This window comes from Carcharodon carcharias, chromosome 5 (genome assembly GCF_017639515.1).
Source record: "Carcharodon carcharias isolate sCarCar2 chromosome 5, sCarCar2.pri, whole genome shotgun sequence".
NCBI classification, from domain to species: domain Eukaryota; kingdom Metazoa; phylum Chordata; class Chondrichthyes; order Lamniformes; family Lamnidae; genus Carcharodon; species Carcharodon carcharias.
In genome coordinates, this window is record NC_054471.1 from 35,192,331 (window position 1) to 35,212,359 (window position 20,029).

Here is a 20,029-nt window from a genome sequence, read left to right on the forward strand (position 1 = left end):
ACCCTGAGGAACTTCTGCAGTGATGTCCTGCAGCTGAGATGACTGACCTCCAACAAGCACAACCATCTTGCTTTGTGCTAGGTATGACTCCAAACAACGAGGAGCTTTCCCCCAAGGGTGAAAGTTTCAGGAAGAATGAAAGTTTCCTAGATTAAACCTGAAGGTGGTCACCCCACAGGCAGTGTGAACTCTGAATAGTAAATGGGTAGCTATTCAGAAGTGTAGGAAGAGGCAGGAGGTGCAGGAAACTTTGGGGTGTTTATGATGCTCTCAAACTAGTACTCAGCAGCAGAGACTGCTCGGAGTGATGACACCTTAAAGGAATGCAGTTCAGGCCTTGGGCAAGGAGCTGCATAGGAGGGAACAGCAAAGAGTAGAGATGCATAGGAGATTGCATTGTCAGGAGGACAGGCAGGTAACTGTCTTTGTGAGTCACCTCCCTGGTGCCAGACTAAAGGACTTCACAGAGAGGGTGCAGAATATTCTGCAGGGGGAGGGATGTGAGCTAGAAGTTGTGGTACACATTGGTACCAACAACATAGTGGGCAGGAGTTGGGCCTGATTTTCAGAAGCTAGGGAGGAAGCTAAAAAGTAGAACCTCAAAGGTAGTAATCCCTCAATTACTCTCATTACACACTACTGCACGAGTAGAAATAGGAAGATAGGGAGGGTAAATGTGTAGTTTGAAGCGTGGCTTCAGATTCCTGGGGTATTAGGACCAGTTCTGGGGCAGGAGGCTTCTATTTAAAAGGGACGGGTTGCACCTCAGCAGAATTGGGATCAGTTTTGTCGTGGGGTGGTTCACTTGTGTGGCTGGAGAGAGTTTGAGCTGAATTGGCAGAGGGGTGGGCACGAGCATATCCAAGTAGAAAAGAGGAATAAGGTGCATAAAGTGAAAGTGTTAGATGTACTAGAGAAGGAAGGTATACCATCTTAGATAGGACTAGACTAAGGACTATGGAGGAACAGGTTGAGAATGTATGGGTGCAAATGCACAAAGTGATGAATACTCACTAAGGGAAAAAGGGAGTTGGGATGGCAGTACTGATTAGGGTAGACATTGTCATGTTGGAAAGAGAGGATTTCCTTGAAGGGGCAAGGATTATGCATGTACACTATGACCTCAGAGAGCGATCCCTGCAAAAATTAAATTGTTTCAGTGTGTTCACCCCTTCTCTTGCTTGAAAACAGGAAATTGACATTCCTCCCACCAACTGGAATATGCCCTGCCAGGCTGCTTCACAACCCTGGCCACCTTATTGACTAATCACAGGGCAGCTTGGGATCATATGGTGCTGATTTGGACCTGCATTGCCATTAATAGTGTTATGAAAGTGTAATAATTTTCATAACATTTTTCTGGTTTGTTGTAAAGTAGGTTTATGGGTGTGAGTGTAGATGGTTCTGTCTGTGTGATTTGATTACATTTGGAGTCAGGTAGACTGCAAGCTTGAAATCATGAAAAGAAGCTAGGTGTAGAAATGTACTTGAAATGCTAATGCATAAACATGGATGCTGGTTTAGCATATAAGGTGTGAAGGGAATTTGCATTTTTAGATAAGCGAAGGGATTGTTTCAATTTCAAAAGGGTGTTAGCCTGTTTATAACTAGCCGGATAAGTAAGGCTAAGGAGCGGAGGTGATGGCGTTGTAGTATTGACAATGGACTAGTAATCCAGAGGCCCAGGGTAAATCCTTTGGGGACCCAAATCCCAAACAGCAGATGATAGAATTTGATTTCAATGAAAATCTGGAATTAAATGTCTGATAATGACCATTGTCGATTGTTATAAAAACCCATCTGGTTCACTAATGCCCTTTAGGAAAGGAAATCTGTCGTCATGTGACTCCAGACCACTTGTGGAGTGACTGTGCAGTGGCAATGTGGTTAAGCCACTCCGTTGTATCAAAACTGCTACAAAGTCACAAAAAAGAAATGAAATTGGACGGACCACCCGGCATCGACCCAGGCACCGGAAACAACAATGGCAAACTCAGCCCAGTTGACCCTGCAAAGTCCTCCTTACTAACATTTAATGCCAAAATTGGGAGAGCTGTCTCACAGACTAGTCAAACAACAGCCTGAGATATTCAACCTCATGGAATCACATCTTACAGATAATGTCCCTGACACCACCATCACCATTCCTGGGTATGTCCTGTCCCACCGGCAGGACATGCCCAGCAGAGGTGGTGGCACAGTGGTATACATTCGGGAGGGAGTTGCCCTGGGAGTCCTCAACATTGACTCCGGACTCCATGAAGTCTCCTGACATCAGGTCAAACGTGGGCAAGGAAACCTCCTCAGCTGATGAATCAACGCTCCTCCATGTTGAATACCACTTAGAGGAAGCACTGAGGGTGGCAAGGGTGCAGAATGTACTCTGGGTGGGGGAATTCAATGTCCATCACCAAGAGTGGCTTGGTAGCACCACTACTGACCGAGCTGGACGAATCCTTAAGGACATAGCTGCTAGGCTGGGTCTGAAGCAGGTGGTGAGGGAACCAACAAAAGGGAAAAACCATACTTGACCTCATCCTCACCAACCTGCCTGCCGCAGGTGCATCTGTCCATGACAGTATCAGTATGAATGACCACTGCATGGTCGTTGTGGAGATGAAGTCCCATATTGAAGACACCCTCCATCGCGCTAAATGGGAAGGCAATGGCGTAGTGATATTGTCACTGGACTAGTAATTCAGAGACCCAGGGTAATGCTCTGGGGACACGGGTTCGAATCCCACCACGGCAGATGGTGGAATTTGAATTCAATAAAATCTGGAATTAAAAGTCTAATGATGGTCTATGTGTGACTCCAGACTCTCAGAAACGATAGTGAGGGGAACAGACAGGCATTTCTGCGGCTGTGGACATGACTCCAGGATGGTATGTTGCCTCCCTGGTGCCAGGATCAAGGATATCATTGAAGGGCTGCAGGGCATTCTAAAGGGGGAAGGCAAACAGAGATCATGGTACATATTGGTACCAACGATATAGGTAGAGGGATGAGGTCCTGCAAGCAGAATTTAGGGAGCTAGGAAACAGATTAAAAAACAGGACTCAAAAGGTAGTAATCTCTGGATTACTTCCAGTGCTAGTGAGTATAGAAATAGGAGGTTAGTCCAGATGAATGCATGGCTGAATAGATGGTGCAGGAGGGAGGGCTTTAGATATCTGGGACATTGGAACCATTTCAGGGGGCAGTGGGACCTGTACAAGGTGGACGGGCTGCACCTAAACTGGAATGGACCAACATCCTTGCGGGGGGTTTGCTAGTGCTGTTGGGGAGGGTTTAAACTAACTTGACAGGGGAATTGGGATCCTGAGAGGAGGTTCAACAAGGGGAGATGCACAGTGAATCTGGAAGGCATAGAAATTATAGGCCAGTTAAGGCACAAGGGAGTTTGGCAAAGTTGGATGGTATTTATTTTAAAGCAAGGAGTCTGACGAATAAGACAGATGAGTTGAGGGAACGAATTAACACATGGAAGTGTGATGTAATGCTGTCACAGAGACATGGTTGAGAGAGGGGTAGAATTGGCAGCTCAATATTCCAGGATATAGGTTCTTCAAGCGAGACAGGGAAGGAGGTAAGAGAGGAGGGGGTATTGCAATATTGATCAAGGAATCAAATACAGCAGGAAGAAGGGATGACATCTTAGAAGGCTCCTCAAATGAAGCCATATGGGTAGAACTGAAAAACAAAAAAGGAGCAATCACATTGCTGGGAGTGTACTATAGACCCTGAAACAGTCAGCGAGAAATAGAAGAGCAGATATGTAGGCAAATTTCAGAGAAGTGTAAAAATAACAGGGCAGTTATAGTAGGGGATTTCAACTGCCCCAATATTAACTGGGTTAGTCATGGTGTGATAGGCTTAGAGGGAGCGGAATTCTTAAAATGCATCCAGGAGAGCTTTTTAAGTCAGTACGTAGAAGGTCCTACAAGCGAGGGGGCGGTCCTGGCACTAACTTTAGGGAATGAAGCCGGGCAAGTGGTAGAGGTATCAGCGGGAGAGCGTTTTGCAGATAGTGATCATAGCTCTGTTAGATTCAAGGTTGTTATGGAAAAGGACAAGGATGAGCCAGAAATCAGAGTTCCAAATTGGGGGAAGGCCGATTTTAATAAGATCAGATATGATTTGGCCAGAGCGGACTGGGAGAAGCTACTTTTAGGTAAGCCTGCGTCAGAGCAACGGGGCTCATTCAAGAAGGAAACAGGGAGAGTACAGGGCCAACATATTCCAGTAAAGATAAAGGGTGAGACCAACAAATCCAGGGAACCCTGTATGTCGAGGGATATACAGGATTGGATAAAGAGAAAAAGGGAGGCTTACAGCAGAAGCCCTGGAGGAGTATAGAATGTGTAGGGGGGGGAACTTAAAAAAGAAATTAGGGGTGCAAAAAAGGGGCATGAAAAAACATTGACAGGTAAAATAAAGGAAAATTCAAAGTTATTTTACAAGTACATTAAAAGTAAGAGGATAACGAGGGAAAGAGTAATTAGTGGTAATTTGTGCGTGGAGCCAGAAGACATAGGTAGGGTTCCAAATTAATAGTTTGTGTCGGTGTTCACAAGTGAGAGGGACGATGTGGATATGGAAATCAGGCAGAAGGACTGTGATATAATTGAATAAATCAGCATAGAAAGGTAGGAGGTTTTAAGTGGTCTGGCAGGCTTCAAAGTAGATAAATCTCCAGGCCCAGATGAAATGTATCCCAGGCTGTTGAGTGAGGCAAGGGAGGAGATAGCAGGGGCGCTGGCAATAATTTTCAATACCTCTCTGACCACAGAAGAGGTGCCAGAAGACTGGAGAACAGCCAATGTGGTACCGTTATTCAAGAAGGGAGGAAGGGATAAACCAGAGAACTACAGGCCAGTCAGTCTAACCTCAGTGGTGGGGAAACTATTGGAAGCAATTCTAAGGGACAGAAATAATCTACACTTGAAGAGGAAGGGATTAATCAAGGACAGTCAGCATGGTTTTATTAAGGGGAGGTCATATCCGACCAATTTGATTGAATTTTTCGAAGAGGTGACCAGGTGTGTAGATGAGGGCAATGCATTTGACGTAGGCTACTTGGATTTCAGCAAGGCATTTGATAAGGTCCCGCATGGGAGACTGATAACGAAGGTAAGAACCCATGGGATCCAAGGCAATTTGGGAAATTGGATCCAGAATTGGCTGAATGGCAGGAAGCAGAGGGTGATGGTTGAGAGGTGTTTTTGTGACTGGATACCTGTGTCCAGTGGGGTTCCACAGCGATCAGTGTTGGTGATTTGCTGTTTGTGGCATATATAAACGATTTAGACTTGAATGTGGGAGGGGTGATCAGTAAGTTTGCCGATGACACGAAAATTGGTGGGGTGGTAAATAGTGAGGAGGATAGCCTTAGATTACTGGAGGATATAGACGGGCTGATCAATGGCAAATGGAATTTAATCTGGATAAGCGTGAGGTAATGCACTTGGGCAGGACAAACAAGGCACGGGATTACATGATGAATGGTAGGACCCTGGGAAGTACCTAGGATCAGAGAGACCTTGGTGTGCATGTCCACCGGTTCCTTAAGGTAGCAGGACAGGTAGATAAGGTGGTTAAGAAGGCGTTTGGGATACTTGCCTTTATTAGCTGAGGCATAGAATATAAGAGCAGGGAGGTTATGATGAAACTGTCTAAAACGCTGGTTAGGCCACAGCTAGAATATGTGTGCAGTTCTGGAATCCACATTATAGGAAGGATGTGATTGCACTAGAAAGTGCAGAGGAGATTTACCAGGATGTTGCCTGGGCTGGAAAGTTTTAGTTATGAGGAGAGATTGGATAGACTGGGGTTATTTTCCTTGGAGCAATGGAGATTGAGCAGGGACATGACTGAGGTGTATAAAATTATGAGGGGCATTGATAGGGTAGACAGGAAGGAACATTTCCCCTTAGCGGAAGGATCAATAACCAGGGGGCATCGATCTAAGGTAAGGGGCAGGAGGTTTAGAGGGGATGTGAGGAAGAATTTTTTCACCCAGGAATCTGGAACTCACTGCCTAAAAGGGTGGTAGAGGCAGAAACCCTCATAACATTTAAGGAGCATTTGGATATTCACTAGCGATGCCATGGCATATAAGACTATGGGCCTCGTGCTGGAAAATGGGATTAGAATAGTTAGGTACTTGTTTGACTGGTGCAGGCTCGATGGGCCAAAGGGCCTTTTTCTGTGCTGTAGACCTCTATGACTATGACTAAATGTGGTTGACTCTCAATTTGGTGCAATTTGGGATAGACAATAAATGCTGACCTAGCTAGCGATGCCCACATCCCATGAATGAATTTTTTAAAAAATGGGTTAGATCTAGCAGCTCAAGACTGGGCATCGAGGTGCTGTGGACCATCAGCAGAAGCAGAATTGTACTCAAACACAATCTGTAACCTCGGCCTGGCATACCCTCCACTCTACCATTACCTATTACCATTAAGCCAGGGGATCAACCCTGGTTCAATGAAGAGTGCAGCAGGGCATGCCAGGAGCAGCACCAAACACACCCAAAAATGAGGTGTCAACCTGGTGAAGCTATAACACAGCAATACTTGCATGCCAAAAGCATAAGCAGCAAGTGATAGACAGGGATAAGCAATCCCACAACCAACGGATCAGATCTAAGCTCTGCAGTCCTGCCACATCCAGTCATGAATGTTGGTGGATAATTAAACAACTCACTGGAAGAGGAAGCTCCACAAATATCCCCATCCTCAATGATAGGGGAGCCAAGCACATCAGTGCAAAAGATAAGGCTTTTCCTACAATCTTCATCCAGAAGTGCCAAGTGGATGATCCATCTTGGCCTCCTCCGGAGGTCCCCAGCATCACAAATGCCAGTCTTCAGCCAATTTGATTCACTGCACTGATATCAAGAAATGGCTGAAGACACTGAATACTGCAAAGGCTATGGGCCCTGACAATATTTTGGCAATTGTGCTCCAAACCTTGCCATGCCCCGAGCCAAGCTGTTCCAGTGCAGCTGCAACACTTTCATCTACCTGGTTATGTGGAAAATTGCCCAGGTATGTGCTGTGCACAAAAAACAGGACAAATCCAACTTGGCCAATTATCGGTCCATCAGTTTACTCTCAATCATCAGTAAAGTAATGGAATGGGTCACACAGTGCTATCAAGCATCACTTGCTTAGCAATAACCTGCTCACTGATGCCCAGTTTGGGTTCCGTCAGGGCCACTCAGCTCCTGACCTCATTACAACTTTGGTTCAAACATGGACAAAAGAGCTGAACTCCCAAGGTGAGGTGAGAGTGACTGCCCTTGACATTAAAGCAGCATTTGACCGAGTGTGACATCAAGGAGCCCTAGCAAAACTGGAGTCAATGGGAATTGGGGGAATGCTCTCTGCCGGTTGGAGTCATACCCAGCAGAAAGGAATAAAGATGTGGTTGTGGGAGGTCAGCTATCTCAGCTCCAGGGCATCATTGCAGGAGTTGCCCAGGGTAGTGTCCTCGGCTCAAACATCTTCAGCTGCTGCATCAATGATCTTCCTTCCATCATAAGGTCAGAAGTGGGGATGTTCGCTGATGATTACACAATGTTCAGCACCATTGATAAGTCCTCAGAAACTGAAGCAGGCCATGTCCAAATTCGGCAAGACCTGGACAATATCCAGGCTTGGGCAGACAAGTGGCAAGTAACATTTGCGCTGTTTAAGTGTCAGGCAATGACCATCTCCAGCAAGAGGGAATCTAGCCATCGCCTCTTGACATTCAATAGCATTACCAACATTCAATCCCCCACTATTAACATCCTGGGATTTACCATTGACCAGAAACAGAACTGGACTAGCCATATAAATACTGTGGCTACAAGAACTGGTCAGAGGTTAGGAATCATGTGATAAGTAACCCACCTCCTGACTCCCAAAGCTTGTCCACCATCTTCAAGGCACAAGTCAGGAGTATGAAGAAATACTCCCCACTTGCCTGAGTGCAACTCCCACAACACTCAAGAAGCTTGATACCGTCCAGAACAAAGCAGCCCACTTGACTGGCATCACATCCACAAACATTCGCCTCCTCCACCACAGACGCACAGTAGCAGCAGTGTGTACCATTTACAAGATGCACTGCAGGAATTCAGCAAGTCTCCTTGGACAGCACCTTCCAAACCCACAAGCACTACCATCTAGAAGGAGAAGGGCAGCAGATAGATGGGAACACCATCACCTGGAAGTTCCCCTCCAAGTCACTCACCGTCCTGACTAGCAAATATATTGCCGTTCCTTCATTGTTGCTGGGTCAAAGTCCTGGAACTCCCTTCCTAACAGCACTGTGGACATGGACTGCAGCGGTTCAAGAAAGCAGCTCACCACCATCTTCTCAAGAACAACTAGAAATGGACAATAAATGCTGGCACAGCTAGTGAAGCCCATATCCCGTCAATTAATTTTTTAAAAGTAGCGTTTTTATTTTCCCCCAAAGCTTCCTGACAATATTGGCAACATGGAAGTTTTTATATTACGGGAAAGGTACAGTTCCAAAGACCTATGGAAGAATGGAATTTACATATTAAAGAGAGGGAAACATATATAAGGGAGAATGAAAGGCCAAGTAAGATCTAACAGGAGTGTGTGGAACACCCTTGAAGAAGCCTCCAGCCATTTGTGCATAATTCTGTTGTGTCCAGTAACTGAATTTGGAGAAAACCATTTGGAATTCCACTGTCAGGTGGGTACTGTGTAAACTTGCTGCTTTTTTAAAAACTCTAAAATCTATTTTGGACTGTTACCTTAACGGTGTGTGTAACTAGGAGTCAGGTTAATTAGGATTTGTTATAGTATTAATAATTGTAGTCTTATGTATCTGCTTGAAATCTTTTATTTTGTTAATAAGTATTTTAATTCAATTTTAAAAATCTCTAAAGGTCTTAATGGAAATCAGTGCACACATCTTCTTGTAATAAATACAAATTGCAAAAGCATTGTGATAGTGTGGCCAAGTTTCCCTTATGTATTTGGTCCGCCTGGCACACATCATCTGCCATACCATAACAATAGTTAGGGCATGCAGCCGAGAACAAATTTCATGAACCAGGAACATTGACCCAAATCTTCTGGTATCCATATCATTGGGAATTGGTCGTAAGTTGGAAAATGTCTTCAGGAACCCACCCCCACCCCACACACACCTAGGGTGGGGGTGCATGACACATGTGCAGTTTGAAATTCTGATGGGCTGATTTCTGTGGTTCAGGGCCTTCTGCGAAAGTCTCCGGCACTGTACTCAGTGACTGAAACTTGGGTCAGACACACGGGACATTCCTGCATACTTACCTAAAAAATGTTATACTGGTTAATTCCCAATCTTAGTGATTAGCCAACATAAATGAACTGAGCGCCACAATCAAACCCCCCCACCCGCCCCCCCAAACCAATCAACACCTCCCACCCTGATCAACCTCCAACCCGAACCAACTGTACCCCAAGCAGACATGAGAGCCCCCTGATCCAACCATCCCCACTCTGTGGAATTCTTTACACTACAGGGCTGTAGAAGCTGGGTTGTTAAGTATATTCAAGGCAGACAGAGACAGAGTTTTAATCAGTAAGGGAATCAAGGGTTATGGGCAAAGGGCAAGAAAGAGGAGTTGAGGATTATCAGATTAACCGTGATCTTATCGAATGGCGGAGCAGACTCGATCGGCTGAATGGCCTACTTCTGCTTCTATGTCTTATGGTCAGTCGACTACCTTCGACTTTACCTGACTATACACCCGACCCAACTACTCCCCCCATTGGCTACCACCCGATGCAACCTCTCATACCCAATTACTCCCCCCGATATGACCTGAGTAGCCCCCCACCCAATTATCCCCTAACCCAATCGCCCCCCCCACCAGCTGACCTGACTACACCCGCCATCTGACGACTTACTCACCCACACTCATTCACCCGCCTCCTCATCCACTTGCTAGCCCACTGAAAGAATCAAAACTTCCAAAAACTTACCCGAATATGGCAGCTAATATCATGAGAAGCGGGCCTGTTGTCGCATTGTCTGTCTTTTCTTGTGCTCGACAGTCTTCGCCCATGGGTGTCTGTCAGCACTGACCCATTGATGCTTCAGCCGAAATCGGAGGTCCCGGATGGAAAAAAAAATTGCAGAAATCTTCACATGCAGCGTCAATGCCAACCGAACTCAGGGCCATTGTTTGTTTGGGGTCACATCCTCATCGAGGGACTGTCCAAAACAATGTAAGCGCATGGACACTCTAATTTTATATGGTGCCTTTTGCGGCCACCAGGCATCTCAAGGTGCCTTACACCAAGTGAAGAGTTGGTATTTCTGAAGTGTAATGCGAAAAAAAGAGCAAAATACACTGCAGGGATAATGGAAATTTGAAAATACTGGAAAAACCCAGCAGGTCTGGGAGCATTAGTGGAGAGAGAAACAGAGTTAAGGCTTCAGGTCCAACTTAACTCTCCATCAGAACTACTTCTCCACAGATGCTGCCAGATCCCCAATGAGTGTTTTCAGCTTTTTAATTAACTTTGAAAGTCTGGTCAATTAATAATTATTAATAAAAATAATTTAAAATCTATCATTATCAATGCTCTTGGCAGACAATGCACAGAAATGAGATTTTAAAAAACTAAATTTAAAAAAAACCCGTTGCCTCCTTCGTGCCCCGGAAGTAGTTCTGGGCTGCAACCCGGAAGTGCTTCTATTGGTCTCCAGGCGAGGGAAGATGCTGCTGACAACAGTGAACTGTGAGTTTGTCCTTAGCTCGGAAGAGCAAGGGGCTGTGGCGGCAGGAATCAGCTGGAGGATATTTATTTAACCCAGTTGCTCGCGTTGAAGATGCTGCAAACGGTCTCCTTCACCCAGTGGAGTCCAGAGCAGAGCTCTGCTCAGGGGCATCTCAATATCCCCCCACATTTAAACATGTTCATCCTCATCTCTTTATTTCAGCAGTGATTGGGGAAAGTGTGTGTGAGTTTTAAAGTTAAAATATGGACATTGCTGATTGGGTTTTCAAGCTGCGTTCAGCCCAAGTAATATCTGGGAGTGATTACAGACAGGAATCTAATCGAGGAGTTCAGATGGTTTATATATTGAATAATGGGTACCTAGAGTGGTTACAGACTGAAATCTAATCAAGAGGTTCAGCTGGTTTATATATAGAATAATGGATACCAGGGAGTGATTACAGACTGGAATCTAATTTAGGGGTTCAGATGGTTTATATATAGAATAATGGATCCCTGGGAGTGATTACAGACTGGAATCTAATTGAGGGATTTAGATATTTAACTATAGAATAATGGATACCAGGGAATGATTACTGACTGGAATCTAATCCAGGGGTTCACATGATTTGTATACGGTGTCACAACCACATAAAAGGTGTTTCGTTAAAGTGGTCTGTGAGCTAAGTGGTGGGGAAACTATTGGAAGCAATTCTGAGGGACAGAATTAATCTACGCTTGGAGGGGAGGCAGGGATTAATCAAGAACAGTCAGCATGGTTTTGTTAAGGTGAGGTCACGCCTGACCAATTTGATTGAATTTTTTAAAGAGGTGACCAGGTGTGTAGATGAGAGCAATGCATTTGACATAGTCTGCTTGGATTTCAGTAAGGCTTTTGATAAGGTCCCACATGAGAGACTGATAATGAAGGCAAGAGCCCATAGGATCCAAGGCAGTTTGGCAAATTGAATCCAGAATTGGCTGAGTGGCAGAAAGTAGAGAGTGATGGTCAAGAGATGTTTTTGTGACTGGATGCCTGTATCCAGTGGGGTTCCACAGGCATCAGTGTTGGGTCCCTTGCTGTTTGTGGCATATATAAACGATTTAGACTTGATTGTAGGAAGGTTGATCAGTAAGTTCGCGGATGACTTGAAAATTGGTGGGGTGGTAAATAGGAGGAGAGCCTTAGATTACAGGAGGATATAGACGGGCTGGTCAGATGGGCTGATCAATGGAAATGGAATTTAATCTGGATAAGTGTGAGGTGATGCACTGGAGCAGGACAAACAAGGCACAGGAATACACAATGAATGGTAGGACCCTGAGAAGTAACTAGGATAAGAGGAACCTTGATGTGCATGTCCACCGGTTCTTTAAGGTAGCGGGACAGGTAGATAAGGTGGTTAAGAAGGCATATGGGATACTTGCCATTACTAGTCGAGGCATAGAATATAAGAGCAGGGAGGTTATGTTGGAATTGTCTAAAATGCTGGTTAGGCCACAGCTAGAGTATTGCATGCAGTTCTGGAATCCGCATTATAGGAAGGATGTGATTGCACTAGAGAAAGTGCAGAGGAGATTTACCAGGATATTGCCTGGGCTGGAGAGTTTTAGTTATGAGGAGGGATTGGATAGACTGGGGTTATTTTCCTTGGAGCAGTGGAGATTGAGGGGAGAGATGATTGAGGTGTATAAAATCATGAGGGACGTAGGTAGGGTAGACAGGAAGGAACATTTCCCCTTGGTGGAGGGCTCAATAACCAGGGGGCTTAGATTTAAGGTAAGAGGCAGGAGGTTTAGAGGGGATGTGAGGAAGAATTTTTTCACCCAGGGGGTGTTGGTAATCTGGAATTTACTGCCTGAAAGGTTGGTAGAGGCACAAATCTTCATAACATTTAAGGAGCATTTGGATGTGTACTTGCGATGCCATGGCATACAAGGCTATGGACCTAGCGCTGGAAAATGGGATTAGAATAGTTAGGTACTTGTTTGACTGGCACAGACTCGATGGGCCGAAGGGCTTTTTCTGTGCTATAGGCCTCTATGACTAAGAATTTTCTGTGCATGTGTGTAATTCACTTTTAATTAAAAGTGGTTCAATTTAAAAATAATCCAGCAGACAAGCTTTAGTCTTAAACATGATGAAGATTAATTTCTTGCAAAAACTACTGCTGAAAGTTATTTAGGTAGAAATGATAAAGTTATTAACTAAAATACAGATACAGAGATTAAAAATACAGATAAAGGAAAAAGATACTTAAAGATGAGATTTCAAATCAGTCTAAGTACGATTATGTTGCGGGCCTGATTCTTGAAATCCTTCTTTCCGAAGTGAAGGAATTGAATCTTGAGATTTGGTTTAGCAGCTGCAATGGCTTCTGTAGTTGATCATTCAGAAGTTTGCCTTTTCAGGTGAACTCGGCAGGTTTTTGGGAGAGAGAGGTTTCCTATTCCTCATTAATTCTGTGGTTACGGCACTTGTAGATTGCCTGGACTCTTTCGGCAGAACAGCAATTGATTTCTGAATACGCTCATCTTTGTAGCCAAGTGGTTATGGTACTGGGTTTGTACCCCCAAGATCAGGAGTTCGAATTTCACAATGGCAAACTATGAATCAATGTAACTTCATCGGAATAGGAACAGATGGAAACGTTAGCTTGGCTTAAATAGCCAAGTGGTTATGGCACTGGGTTTGTAACCCCAAGATCAAGAGTTCAAATCTCACAATGGCGAACTATGAAACAATGTAACTTCATCTGAAACAGATGGAAACAGGTTTACTCAAAAGAGTATCAAGAGTTCAAATCTCACAATGGCAAACTATGAAACAATGTAACTTCATCTGGAAACAGATGGAAACGTGTTTGTACTCGAAAGAGTTACACTCATCTTTGTCCTCCTTTGATCAAGAACACTGATGTTTCTTGGAGTTCCTCCTGGGTTCTGCATGCTGCTACACAAGATGGCTTTGTACAGCCTCCTTTGTATAGTTCAAAAAACACAAATGGCTGTTCTGTTAATTTTCAAGAAGTTGTTGTTTCACCAGGCAAAGAAGTTAATTATGTTGTGGTCCTTTGAAGTCCCTTCAATTCTCACAGAAGTAAAAGGGTTTTTCATACCTTTCATAATTCAGTGGACATAGTTGGAGGGGTCTTGTATTTTTTAATGACTGTAATGAATTTTTTAATGAATTTTTGAGTGCATCAGGGATTGTTTCTTAGAGCAATACATTGCAGAACCTACCCGGGAACAGACTATTTTGGATCTAGTAATGTGTAATGAGGTGGGATTAATAAGAGAGATCGTAGTTAAGGATCCTCTGGGGGTAGCAATCACAAGGTGGTAGAATTTCAAATTCAGTTTGAGGGTGAGCAACTTGGGTCTCAAACCTCAGCTTAAATAAGGGGCAATAAGAGGCATGAAGAAAGAGTTGTCCAAAGTGGGTTGGGAAAATAGACTATGGGGAAGGTCAGTGGATGAGCGATGGCAGACATTTAAGTAGATAATGCTCAGCATAAATTTATCATGGTCAAAAAGAAGGACTCGATGAGAAGGATAAACCACCCATGGTTAACACAGATGGTCAAGGATGTTAATACGGCAATCACCTGGTTAAAAACGATTGCTAGTTAAACAGATGATGGGCATTGATTATGCCATCTAAATAGAATAAAAAGATACAGCTGGGACATTTTGTGTGGAAGCTACTTGGAGTTATTAGCACTGAGTTGTTTTGAAAATAAAACAGCTTGAACCAAAAGACCAGCCTGGATTAATTTTTCCAACGCAACCTCTTATTGTGAGTAACATGGTAGCAGAGGATGAACTTTAAGCTTTGCTGATTGATTGCTGTATATGAAGATTTCTGTCTCAATCCTCTGAGGGGAAAAGAATTTTACTGTTGCTGACAATTTAAATTACGGAGTGGCGGAAGGATGATGCAAAATCGCAAGCTTTGATTATCCACCATTTTTTTTCTGACTCTGAACCTTATCAGCAATGGAAGACTGAAATTGAAATGTGGACCCGAGTTACTTCTATACCCTGGAAGAAACAAGGTATGGCTTTGACGTTTTTACCAGCCAAAAGTAAGATAAGGAGTAAGGTATTTTCAGAGTGGAAAGTGGATGATTTGGATCATGAAGAGGGATTGAACCTTCTGTTACAATTTTCGTATAAGTTTTACGAAAAGGATGAGTTATTGGAAGTATGTGAAGCTTGGACGATATTTTGATAGGTTTAGAAAATCCAATATATCATGGATTTTGATAAATGGTACAGGAGACTACAGAAATTTGAACTTGAAATTCCAGAATTGGCATTGGCATTTAAATTACTGGACTGTACTCGCATTTCTCACATTGATAGTCTTTTAGTACTAACAGGTTCCGTTCTGGGGGTAAGAATCTCTCCTACAACAAATGGCTGCTGCCCTAAAAAAATTTATAGGGAAATTCGCTGCCACTTTTTAAGCAAATGCGAACAACTGTGTTGTGAAACAAAAGATAGAGGATTCAATGGTGACTGAATTTAGCGGTTGACCAAATATTAGACGAAGATTCCAATACAAAGGTGGGGGTTAATGACGAGAGGTCTGAAAATGGTCGTAATCTTAGCCAATTTGAGAGTCGGGACAAAAAGTGTGTCTGGGATGGTGACCGTAGGTGTTTAAACCCAAAAAATGCACGGGGAATGGTTAATCGGTGTTTTCAGTGTGATTCCCAGTACCATTACGCAATGAACTGCCCACAGCGAAGGAATCGTGTTTTTGAAGTGACCCACGAGACAGATTCATCTGAAACTGAAAATGATGGTGACTGCCATGATGGAATTGTATTGATCACGTGAGAGTTTGAATCCGGTGATGAGTATCTTGATGGTAGATCCCTTCAATTGTGCAGTTCTGGACTGTGGTTGCACTTCTACGGTGTGTGGCATGGACTGGCTTGACTGCTATCTGGAGTGTCTCGATGCAGCAGACCGGTAGAGTATGAAAGCTCTAATTGCTTCAGGTTTGGAGATGACAATACATTAACATCCTCCAAACGGGTAGTCCTCCCTTGTAAGATAGCAGGGATCAATCTGTTTATCAGTACTGATGTGGTTTCTAGCGAGATACCGCTATTGTTGAGTCGATCTGCGATGAAGAAGGCTTAGATGGCACTAGATATGAAGAATGATAGAGCAATTATGCTTGGAAAAAATGTGGATCTACATTTTACTCGGTCAGGCCATTATTGCTTGCCACTAAGGAAGCCAGAGATTTCTCATGAAAAAGTTCATGAAGTTTTGTTAATTGCTGAGAAGAAGAATTTGGTGGACAAAAAGATGATCATTTGGAAATTACATAGGCAGTTTGCACATCCAGCTCCACAGAAACTGAAGACTCTGCTTCAAGATGTGGGAGTGGTCGATAAAGGATATGATGAACTTATTGAGCAAATCACTGCTCAGTGTGACATTTGACTTAAATATCTCGAGACACCACCAGGTCCCTGTTGTGAGCTTGCCACTAGTCAAATAGTTTAATGATGCAGTGGCAATGGACTTGAAAGTTTGGAACAAGGATAGGGGTATTATTTTACTACACTTCATAGCTATGGCAACCAGATTTAGCCTATCCACTGTGATACGTGGTAAAGACAAAAGGACCATTGTCTATAGTCATGGAGAAATGGGTAGGAACAGGATTAGGAACACCAACGAAGTTCCTCACAGTAAATGGTGGGGAATTTGCCAATGAGGAATTTAGAGATGTGTGAAAATTTAAACATCATAGTTATGCACACTGCAGCTGAGAGCCCATTTATTAATGGTCTTTGTGAAAGAAACCATGCGGTAATAGATGACAATAGATGTTACATAAAATATTAGCTGATAAACAGATTGTAAATTGCAAATGGCGCTAGCATGTGTGGTGCATGCAAAGAACTCTCTGAAAATGGTTGGGGGGGGGGGGGTGGGGGGTTACAGTCCATATCAGTTGGTGTACAGAAGAAATCTGAAGTTACCTTTGGTGTTGTCAGATGCTCCACCTGCCCTAGAAGGGACGAGCATTAGGTCCACCTTTTCTGCTCATCTGAACGCTTTGCATTCAGGCAGAAAAGCTTTCATTAAAGCTGAGGTTTCGGAGAAAATTTGGCGGGCCCTACGGCACTGCATAAGACCATCAGGAATACAGTTTAGACAAGGAGACATGGTATATTATGAAAGGGAAGGCCAGAAAGAATGGAAAGGACCTGGCAAGTTTATAGGGAGTGATGGGAAAGTAGTAATTGTGCAACACAGCAATCAAACCGTTAGGGTACATTCTTCACGCTTAATTGGCACTGACTATACCTTTACAGGTTCTGAACAGGACATAGAACGCAAGGAGGCACCATGCACTACACACATGCACTTTAGCTATGAGCAGCAGATGACGGCAGATACAGGGTTGACTGACTATGAACAAAGTAATACTGAGGTACAGGACAACGCTATTCATCCAAAAGGGCAAATACCCAAAGTAGGAACAAAGGTAACATACATGCCAGAAGGGACCAGTGTGTGGAGGGATGCCAGTATCATAGGGAGAGCAGAAAAGGCCACTGGTAAATACAAACATTGGCTAAATGTGCAGGATGAAGGACAGGAGACAAGACCTATCGGTTGGCAAACTGAGGCAAATATCTGGAAACCCAGAAAGCGCAGTATGAGTTCTGACAGTGGACCAGAAAGTGGTAATGACCCTAGAAAAAAAATCACAGACTTGCGAACGGAGTTCTGTTCGCATGGGAGAACGATCATATAGTAGCAGTCCAGAAAGGGAGAGGAATGTGAGTAGAGACTGTAGCTTAACAAGGAGGACCAGAGAGCAAGCTAGCAATCTCAACAGAAGTAGAAGTCCGTATGACTGAGAGATTCTAGTAACTGTTAATAAATTGGAAAGTTAGCTGATAAAGGAAGCCAAATGGAAAGTGTTAGAAAGTTGGAAAGAATTTGGGATAGATTCTGAAATACTTGACTGAGGACAGCCAGCTTTATCTCACAGATGAATCTGTACAGAAAAGGCACTCCCAGACAGCACATATGAGTCCAAAACGAGATTAGTAGCCTGAGGCTTTGGAGAGGGACTAGGAGATCAGGATGTCAGAGTGGACTCACCTGCTTCGGGGAAAGTGAGTTTGAAGATTTTTTTTAGCTATTTTGGCATCCTATTCCTGGGATTGCAAATCGATTGATATAAAGGTTGCATTTTTACAGGGGGAGAAGTTTCAAAGGGAAGTTTTTCTGAAACCACCCAAAGAAGCCGGGGATATAGAAGGAAATTTATGGAAATTGAATAAGCATGTTTATGGGATGAATGATGCATCAAGAGAGTGATATTTTTCCATGCGATCTGCCCTGTTGAAAACAGGTTGCAGTCAATTAAAGGCAGACGTTCTAATGGTGCCATAAGGAGAAACTAGCTGGAATCTTTATTATGCATGTTGATGATTTCCTTTGGGGAGGCTCTGTAGAATTTGAACAATGGGTAATCGAGAAGCTAAAGGAGGAATTCCAGGTCGGAAATAGGGCTTCAGGGGCCTGTAAATACATAGGTTTAGACATTAAGCAGAGCAAGTTAGCAGTGACATTGAATCAACAATCTTACCTAGAAAATGTTAATCATATCCCAATAACTCATGGTAGATCCTCACAAAAAGAAGATCCTGCTACCAAGGAAGAAATGGAACAGTTGAGAAGCTTGATTGGGCAGTTGAACTGGTTGTGCACTTGGACTAGACCTGACGCTAGTTATGGTGTTGGAGTGGAGTACCATGATGAAACATACTACAGTTGAGCGAGTTCTGAGAGCAAATAAAACACTTTTTTTCAAAAGTGTGCTCTCAAGTTTCCAGCCTTGGGTGATCATTTTCGGTGATGCTTCACATGCCAATCTTCCAGATGGGTACTCTAGCACAGCAGGGTTTATCATATTCTTGGTGGGAAAGAACGATAAATGTTGCCCACTGGCTTGGGAGGCTAAGAAAATAAAAAGGATAGTGAAAAGCATCTAAGCTGCTGAAACGCTAGCCTTAGTAGAAGCATTAGATATGGGGTAAAAGCAAAATACTGCAGATGCTGGAAATCTGAAACAAAAGGTGCTGGAAAAACTCAGCAGGTCTGACAGCATCTGTGGAGAGAAAAACAGAGTTAACGTTTCGAGTCCGAATGACTCTCCAGAACTAAAGTGAAGTAAAAATGTGGTGAAATACATATTGTTTAAGGTGGGGTGGGACAGGTGAAGCTGGATACAAGGCCAGCGATAGGTGAAGGCAAAGAAGAGATTGCGAAAGCTGTCATGATGGTGTTGATGGTGGTGATACTGGCTAAATGAGATGCTAATAGTGACATTGGGGAGAAAGCAGAATGAGCAAGCGACAGATGGCCCTAGTGGGGGTGGGGTGGGGGAGGGGATGGTGTGGGAGAAAAGATCGAAAGAGGCTAACAGGTCCTGGTTCACTGCTCCATCACCCCCAACACCTCAATTCCCTCCCATGGCACCTTCCATGCAATCACAGAAGGTGCAACATCCACCCCTTTACTTAGCCCCTTCTCACTGCCCAAGGGCCCAAACACTCCTTTCATGCTTCACTTGCACTTCCCTCAATTTGGTTTACTGCATTCGCTGTTCCCAATGCGTTCTCCTCTACATTGGAGGGACCAAATGCAGACTGGGGGATTGCTTTGCGGACCACCTTCGGTCTGCCCACAAGCATGACTCAGACCTTCCTGTCGCTTGCCATTTCAACGCACCACTCTGCCCTCATGTCCATCCTTGGCCTGCTGCAATGTTCCTGCTGAAGCTCAATGCCAACTGGAGGAACAGTACCTCATCTTCTGATCAGACACTTTACAGCCTTCCGGACTTAACATTGAGTTCAAGGATTGATCCCCTTTTTTCTTATATTTATTTTTAAATTTTTATATTCTTTTTCCATCTATTTATTATTTTTAAATGTATTTCCATTCATTGTTTTATCCCCACCTTTTAGCCTATTTCGATCTTTTCTCCCTCACCATCCCCTCCCCCCACCCTCCCCCATCAGGGCCATCTGTCACTTGCTCATCCTGCTTTCTACTCTTAATGTCACCATTAGCACCTCCTTTAGCCAGTATCACCTCTATCAACACCCCTTTGACCTTTTTGTTTATGACATCTTGCGCAATCTCTCCTTTGCCTCCACCTATCACTGACTTTGTATCCAGCTTCACCTGTCCCAACCCCCCTTAACCAGTATATATTTCACCACATTTTTAC

General features: G+C 43.8%; 1 protein-coding gene and 1 long non-coding RNA gene across 2 annotated transcripts in view; one reads left to right on the forward strand and one right to left on the reverse strand.

The window, feature by feature from the left end:
* LOC121278371 overlaps nucleotides 1–10,690 on the reverse strand; it is a 63,782-nt gene extending 53,092 nt beyond the window's left edge. Inside the window, exon 1 of the long non-coding RNA XR_005943121.1 lies at nucleotides 10,003–10,690. This is a non-coding gene — a long non-coding RNA (uncharacterized LOC121278371). The remainder of the gene's footprint in view (nucleotides 1–10,002) is intronic.
* Nucleotides 10,691–10,694: 4 nt separating this feature from the next.
* The window catches only part of mrpl33 (mitochondrial ribosomal protein L33), a 48,878-nt gene continuing 39,543 nt past the window's right edge, over nucleotides 10,695–20,029 (forward strand). The window contains exon 1 of the mRNA XM_041188726.1: nucleotides 10,695–10,764. Within this exon, the coding sequence (XP_041044660.1) occupies nucleotides 10,743–10,764 (22 nt within the window). The 5' untranslated portion in view covers nucleotides 10,695–10,742. The remainder of the gene's footprint in view (nucleotides 10,765–20,029) is intronic.